The sequence below is a fragment of the Antrostomus carolinensis genome, unplaced genomic scaffold, assembly GCF_000700745.2.
Source record: "Antrostomus carolinensis isolate BGI_N321 unplaced genomic scaffold, ASM70074v2 scaffold18942, whole genome shotgun sequence".
In the NCBI taxonomy this organism is placed as follows: Eukaryota; Metazoa; Chordata; class Aves; order Caprimulgiformes; family Caprimulgidae; genus Antrostomus; species Antrostomus carolinensis.
Genome location: NW_010300416.1, coordinates 52,942 through 61,140, shown reverse-complemented (window position 1 = coordinate 61,140; position 8,199 = coordinate 52,942). Strand labels below are relative to the sequence as shown.

The 8,199-nt window shown below is 36.1% G+C and overlaps 1 protein-coding gene across 1 annotated transcript in view; it reads left to right on the top strand.

Moving 5' to 3' along the window:
- Nucleotides 1-8,199, top strand: part of LOC104521207 (target of Nesh-SH3-like) — a gene marked incomplete at its 5' end in the record, with an annotated part of 42,399 nt that overhangs the window by 4,096 nt on the left and 30,104 nt on the right. The window contains 2 exons of the mRNA XM_029083794.1: nt 1,970-2,065; nt 6,624-6,734. Coding sequence (XP_028939627.1) covers nt 1,970-2,065; nt 6,624-6,734 — 207 coding nt within the window. The remainder of the gene's footprint in view (nt 1-1,969; nt 2,066-6,623; nt 6,735-8,199) is intronic.

Genomic DNA, 8,199 nt, shown 5'->3' with positions numbered 1-8,199 from the left:
GTTAAAGATGCAGTGGTTAGTTTTAAGGTGTTCCAGACCCCAGGAGTATTTCCAGGAAAAAAGATAGAAGCAAAAGAAGACACAAACACACATGCATAATACATCTGTTCTCAGGTCTGTTTGGATGAACATTGGTAACTGAAATGCTTTGATAAGCGAGTTACTTTAGTTAGCATAAGACAAATGCTGTGATAAATGCAGCAAGCTGTTTGATAGTACAGGTACCTTGTGTGAAAACACAAACTTTTATGCAACTTTAAAGTGCATTGAAACATTGAAAAAGGAGATTTTGTCAACAGGGAAGTGTTGTGGTTTGATCAGCTTTTTCCCTGAAACTTTAACTTATTTTTCATTACTATTTTACTAATGGCAGAACAGCAGTGTGAGTTTCTGAAAAAAAAAGAATTACTTCTTCTGTCTAGAATGTATACAATATTTTTTTCATTTCTAGCTGATAAAACTCAGAAAATATTGTGATTCTAAATTAGATTTTAAGTAGTGGGATAGATTTACACTTTTCTGTAGATACTAAAATGCAAAACTAAATTTGACTTGTAATGGATACTTGGGTGATTTAGTGTGATTTAGTCAATGTGCTACCACATTTTGTTGCTGTGTTTATTGTGAGATGAAGCTAAGAAATTAAATATACTCTGACCCGTGATGTACGGGATTATTTTTCTTTTTAAAACTGGTGCTGATCTTCTCATGCCTCTTCTTCTTTGAACGCCATTCATATAAAACATTGATTAGTCTTCTGGCACTTTATGTATCTGAAGATCTAATTAACCACTTTAGTTACATGAAGGGAAATTGCAGTTATATAAAACCACATGAATTGTTTACAAAATATATCACAGAGACCAGGTGACCTGAGTCCTGTTCCCAGCTTACTACAAGTCTCATTACTTTAATCTTCAGTAACTCATTTAACATGTCCATACTATGGACTTCCTAAGATATGCCTAGCAAGAATGGCCAAATGGTAAAATAATTGAAAAATTATCTGCTTCATACTGTTAAAATACTAGTTTAATTTCAAAGCAAGCTGCACACCAGATTATTAACCTATGAAATCTTTGGTTGAAATGTTTCGATCATGTTGGAATAGGATTGGAATTTGATAATTAATTTAATTTTGAGATTTTTTTTTTTAATACATTAACTTCCAAAAGGGTTTTCTTACCTCATAAGAAAGAGTGATTTTTTTAATTTTTTTTTTTTTATTTTTCACAAACACCATGAAATTGCAATGCATCTTCTCACCTTACCATATATAGTTTTTATAAAGTAGGTATGCTTATTTTGTACATGGAAAGCATATTAATTTAAGAGTCTGGCTGTCCTATAAATATCAGCATGTGAAACAGCTCTTCTGTACCAGGAGTAGTTGTGTTGACCTTTTTAATGCCATTTACTTCAGTTTTTTAAAAATGTGTTTATATAACTTTTAAGTAGGACTTTCTTTTATATACAAACTGAATTTTATGTACACTTTGCCTCCAGTACTCCAAATACGGTATATGTTTGGTTCAGAATTGCTCTAGCCGTTCAGTATAGAGAATAACTGAAGATCTTATTTCAAGGAATAGGAGAGCTTTGCCCTTTGCAAGAATCAATGGACATTTTATTCTGTACACTGAAAAACTAAAATATTCTCTGTACTCATCTTTCCACATACAATCTTGGTTTAACTCATCTGTTATCCCTTAATCCTATTAATTCTCTCTTTCCAAATACACTTTTTTTCAAGGAATATTTAAGTACAAATTGCAGACTCTCTAGATTCAGGTCACTTTCTACTTACTTGAATCGGAAGATAACAGATATCACTAAATTATCAGTAAAAACATAGGTGGGCCATATATGCCAATTTTGCACTTAATGACTTTGAATATATGCAATATAGAACTATTTCATTACTTGGCACTGCACTGTAGAAACTTACTTCATTTCCTTTGTTTCACAGAGGATTTATATACACCTGAGGATATTGCCAGGCAAATTGGTGTGGATGTGGAAAAACCTTTGGAATATAGTGATACCTGGGAAAAGCCAGTTTCTGGTAAGGTTAATAAAAGAAGACAATATAGCAAATTTTAACAGTTATGAAAGATGAGAACACAAACTTTCCTACACAAAAAGCACCTCCACTAAGAAGAGAAAATAATTGTTAGTCATCCTCATTACTACACATTCTCTTCACTTCAAAGTGCTACTAAAAGTGATAAAATAAGAATATTTCATGATCACTCCTTAGTCATTAACATACACCCTATATTAAAATTACAACCACCAGTGTTGTATCCTTATGATCAAACAGCCACAATACTGTAAGCACTGATTTTTTTCATATAATAGCAAAAGAGAATAAAAAGAATGCATAACCAAATTGTCTTCCCATTTATGAGAAAGTTTTGTTGAACAGTGGGATTTTTGGAAAAATCATGTTAGGTTTGAAGCAAAATCACAATGTGGAGTAAATAAGGTTACAGAGTTTTTTATATGTGCTATGCTAGGCTTGTCAGTTTTACTTTTCTTAGAAGTCTTGCAATCACATTTTCAAAATAATCAAAATATTTTTACTAGAAAATAGTTCCCCTAAATAGACCTTCAAAATTAGGCCTTTTATTTCAATTTTTTCTAGTCAACTTCTTAGAAATTTTCTGTTTCAACTGAAAAGTTGTAATATAGAGTGTATTTATGTGCCACATATATACACACAAACATACATACAGGCATGTAAACACCTTTACATGTAGAGAATTTATTTCTTTCATAAGCATAACCAAGAATAGATCTTGTTTTAGCTGTACTTTTTTACTGGCATAAAAACTGAATGAAAATAAAACCTTTTTGGTTTTACCCTTGGATTTACTCTTCACCTGAAGCTGCTCTTTTTAGTTAGGTTTTCCTTTGAAAACATTTTATTAGATTTAAAAACACAGATCCAAAGATACGCCTCTAACTAATTTATAAACTGCTGTTTGCTCCTAATCCCTGCTGAATTGCCTTTGCACCGAATTTACCTGCACAAAGGCAAGAGCCTGTCTTGGCAGCTGGGTTCTGATGTTCCCAATGTGATGTGCTATTAGTAGCAGCTGGATGCAGACTGTAAACTGAACCAAGGATGGCACTCTGCATTTTTTTGTTGCTGAGTGTAAGGCAGTGGTGTGTACTTAAGTAAATCCAGCTTGTGATTTGCAGAGACTGGAAGTTTTTTCATGCACATAGATTTGAAGGAACATCTACATCTGCTTTTACTCATCTTATGACATTAGATGTTTAAAGTTAAGCTTTTAGAGCTTTGAAATAAGCCAATACCTTGAACTGTGGTCATAAAAGACAGTTGGGTATGGTTGTGAAATTAGCTACTACTGGTTTGTAATTTTCTTGTATAGTTCTGTGATCTCATCTCTCTTCATGAGGCCTTAATATGTATATCAAAATTCAGAATTATAGAATCATAGAATGGTTTGGATTGGAAGGAACCTTTACAGATCAGATAGTTCCACTATTCCTGCCATGGGCAGGGACATCTTTAGATCAGGTTGCTCAAAGTCCCACCCAATGTGGCACTGAACACTTCCAGGGAGGGGGTATCCACAACTTCTCTGGACAACCTGTTCTGGTGACTCCCCATCCTAATAGAAAATAATTTCTTCCTTACAATTAATCTAAATCTATCCTCTTTTAGTTTAAAACTATTACCCCTTGTCCTGTCACTACAGGCCCTAGTAAAAAGTCTCTCTCCATTTCTCTTATAAGCTCCTTTTAAGTACTGAATATTGCTATAAGATCTCCCCAGAGCCTTCTCTTCTCCAACTCTCTCAGCCTTTGTTCACAGGAGAGGTGCTCCAGCCCTTTGATCATTTTTGTGGCCTCCTCTGCCCACAAAACTGGACACCCCAGAGCTGGACACAATACTCTAGGCAGGGTCTCCCAAGAGCACAGTAGAGGGGGAGAATTGCCTCCCTCCACCTGCTGGCCATACTTCTTCTGATGCAGCCCAGGATACAATTGGCTTTCTGGCTGCAAGCACACATTGATGGCTTACATCTCATTTTTCACCTACCCATATCCCCATGTCCTTCTCTTCAGGGTTGTTTTAAGTCTCTGTCACCTAGCCTGTACTGAGACTGGTGATTGCCCCGACCCAGGTGCATGACCTTGCACTTGGCCTTGTTGAACTTTGAGGTTTGCATTGGCCCACTTCTCCAGCCTGTCAGGGTCCCTCATGATGGCATCCCTTCCCTCAGGTGTATCAGCTGCACCACTTAGCTTGGTGTCATCCAGCAACTTGCTGAGGATGCACTGAATCTGACTGTCTATGTCATCAGTAAAGATAATGAAAAGTACTGGTCCCCATATGGTCCCTTGAGGGACACCACTTGTTACTGATCAATATTTAGACATAGAGCCATTGACAGGAAGTCTTTATCTGGGGCTGTCTAGCCAATTCCTTTTCCATCCAGTAGTCCATCCATCAAACCCATATCTGTCCAATTTAGTGACAAGGATGTTGTGTAGGACTGTGTCAGAGGACTTGCAGAATTCAAGACAGATGACAACAGTTGTTCTTCCCTTATCCACCAACACAGTCATTTCATCGTAGAAGGCCACCAGATTAGCCAGGCACTGTCTGCCCTTGTGAGGCCATGTTGGCTGTCTAATCACCTCCCTGTCATTGATATGCCTTGACATAGCTTCCAGGAGGATCTGTTCCATGTTGTTACCAGGCAAAGAGGTGAAGCTGATCAATCAGATATTCCTATATGTTATTCAGTATTTGATTCTGCTTTTAAATACATTTACTTTTTCTGAAAACACAGTGTGTGTTACCTGAAAAATTTACATTTATGCTACTTAGGAGAAATTAAAAAGGTAGGTTACAGCACACAGGAATTAAGCTTGATGTGTTAAGATTCTGACTTAAGAGGCTGCACACCCTCCTTTTTAATGAAGTGTGACAAAGTCAAGGAACTATATTTCTGGTCCACAAAGGACCCCTCAGATTAAATAAATCCTAATAGTTCATTATGCTGCTGTCCTTGAAAGAATCTACACTACCAGAGAATCTCTAAATTCCATTGTGTGTCCTAGTTTACAAGCTAAGTCTCCACACATTCTTAATTTGGCTTGGTAGCATCATAGACCATCACCCAAATCCTTGTGGAAGTAGTAGAAGGGAAGGATGGGGATCCTTGTTTTTCCAGAGTGCAGTATAGTAGATTCAACCCTAACACAATTCACCGAATGTGATGTTTTGGCTTGCATGTAACTTGTGGTCGTGTTGTTCAGAACATACAATAGAAACCACTGACAAGTCAGTACTTGCACATTTTTACCCCATAAATATCTCGGACAATCCCATTAGCTAAATATTGGCAGGGGGAAAATTAATCATGGATCCTACCACGTAGTAGTACCTATGGTATGATGACTTTTATATACAAAAAATTATTATACTTTTTCCAGCCTTTAGGCATATTTTTTTCATCTCCATCTGGAGATCAAGAATTAATATGAAACCTACAGATGCTATTTTCAAAACCATTACATCTTCCTGAATTAGACAGAGCATTATTTCCTGTCTTGATCTGAAGGATTAAAAAAAAAAAAAAAAAAAAGATATTTTATAAGTGACTGCAAAAGTCCAAAAGGAAAAGGGAACAGAGAAAGATGGACATATTCCTGTTTGTATATTGTAAGTATTTCTAAAAAGGCTCTCCCAAATGAGTCTTTGGATCTGCTCCCTTCTGGCCCACAATCATCCTATTTATAGGGTAAACTAAGGTCTGATATGTAGGACCCAAGGTACTCTATGTAGACAGTAAGTCAGTATCAGGCAACTTACATATTTGTTGACATTGGCAGCATTATAAGAATTATATTGCTCTTGAGGATTTTTCCCTCTTAGGTACAAAAAGTCTTTTGTTACATGAATGTGTTGTGCATATCTCCTGTTTTTTCTTAAGGAAAGAAGTGCACAAGTGAAAACTGGAAGAAAAATCCTTTCCTTTGAATAATAAAATACTTTATAATCACCTGGAAAATTCAGTAAAATGTTTTTAAAGTATAAACTAAGAGGCTTAGGTTCTCCTTTCAGACCTCACTAACAAAGGACCTTACCAGATATGTTTAATAGATATTGATTTCTTTTTTACTACATCTTTTGCTTCAGGCTAAGGGTGACTAGTTTTATCAGTTAGAAAGTACAAAAGATCAGAAGTTTTGTGAGTAGGGTACTGAAGATGTTTTCAAGTACACTGAGGTGATGTTTATTGTGGGAAGAAGTATTCTGTTGGCTGCCAAAAAAATTACTGTTGAAAGAAATGAGTAACTACACAAAAAATAAATCACTGAAACTCTTGTACAAAATTCCAAAGGAGCTACATTTTTTCAGTTTAAGTTTAGTTTAAAACTCCATGTCACACACTTCCCAAAGAATTTAAGGCTGAAAATACAACTTAATTCAGCTCCTAACCTCACCTCCTTGCTTTTGATACTAAAACAGACGTGAAACATTATTTGAGAAGTTAGAATATAACTTGTAAGGGGTTTCTGATTTTATGGAAATTGAGGTTAAATAATTAATAACACTGTTTTGTAATGTCATTCAGTAACTACATCACCTGGCCCTCAGCATCCTCCTATACCTCCTGTCAGGCCTACACAAATGCGAAGAAAACCTCTGCCTCCAAACACTGTGACTGGCAAACCAGGGAGTCCAGGTATCTCAGCCTTTTTGGTATAAATATTTTATTATGTGTGAGATAGTACTGAAATGACTAGCTGCATATAGGAGAATTTTATAGTAGAGATTCTAGTCTTCTGGAACATACATGCCTTGTGTCTTCTGTCTTCATACATAAGCTCTGTTTTCTTTGTGTTTTCCTAACCTAGTTATGTCAAAATCATCCCTAACAAGGGAGCTGAAAGCAAAATAGCATAATGCAAGTAATCCTTTAAGAATATCAACCTTAAGAACATTTAATGTTTACTAATACCATCTGCAGTTAGTTAATATGTCTGTTGGGTGGGAGATATTGAATACTATGTTTCAATGCATACTCTCAACTGGTTATTTGTAAAGAAACTCTGTCCCATATATACAGCATATCCATCAACCACTGCAAATAACTTGAGCTAATAGGCACCCAGAAAACTAACTGCACTGGGAGGTAGAGCGAGCTGAGTTATTTCATGTGTAAAGAGTTCATCTTCATTCATGTGCTATAGTATTCCTGCTTCTCAGTATCATTATAAGAACACACAGAAACTTTCACATTTCCGACTTTATTTTCCTAATTTTATCCTGAAGCTGATATTCGGTATCTTTATGTATGTTTTGTCTGTGTATTAGAATCCATAGACTAATGTTGTTCCAGTTAGTCAGAAACTATCATCTCATTATGCTTAGCATAATGAGAAGTGCTTCCCTCTTCATATTACTCTCTGTAGTTCACTGGAAATATAAAGCTCTTGGCTCTGCTGTATTTCCTGATGGCTTTTTTTGTTTTGTTTCATCTGGAGCTTTGTGTGCTATTAAGGCAAGGGAGTTGTGAATTTTTTTCTGCATTCTCTGGAGAGCTAAGACTGCTTGGGTCTGCCAGGCAGTCCCCCTTTTTCCTCTCCTTCCTTTACCCATCTACACAAAAACATCTCTGCTCCAGCAGACATCCTTGTGAGAAAGCTTACTCTGGTATTCATGATATTGTCTTCATGCTGGATGCAGTGGGAGGACCGAAATAAATCTTTAGTATTTTGTGCAGCAGATTAGAAGCAAGAATCTCCAACCTGGATAAAACAAGCTGTGTATTTACTCAGCAGCAGAGCCAAGATCAAAATGTTGTATCTGTACTTGCTGTTGATCCGTGGTGTTTCCTTAGTAATAGCTACAACAGAACATAAGACATTGTCAGTCATAAGCTGTAGTATAAAAAAATGTTGGCCTGAGACATTTTCTTTTGCTTGTAATGAGGTCTATGCTAATTTTCTCCATTAAGTGTCTAATTAATTTACCAGTGTTTTGAAATTTCACCCTTTTTCCATACACTAGAGGCCAGGTTATGTGGTAGTCAGCAGTTACCATACCTTCCTAGGCATTCAAGATGGAATATATTGGTTAGATGATCTGATTCTTCCTTGTGAAGCCAGTAATAGAGTTTCCTTTTTCTGTGTTTCCTAATGTTTTAT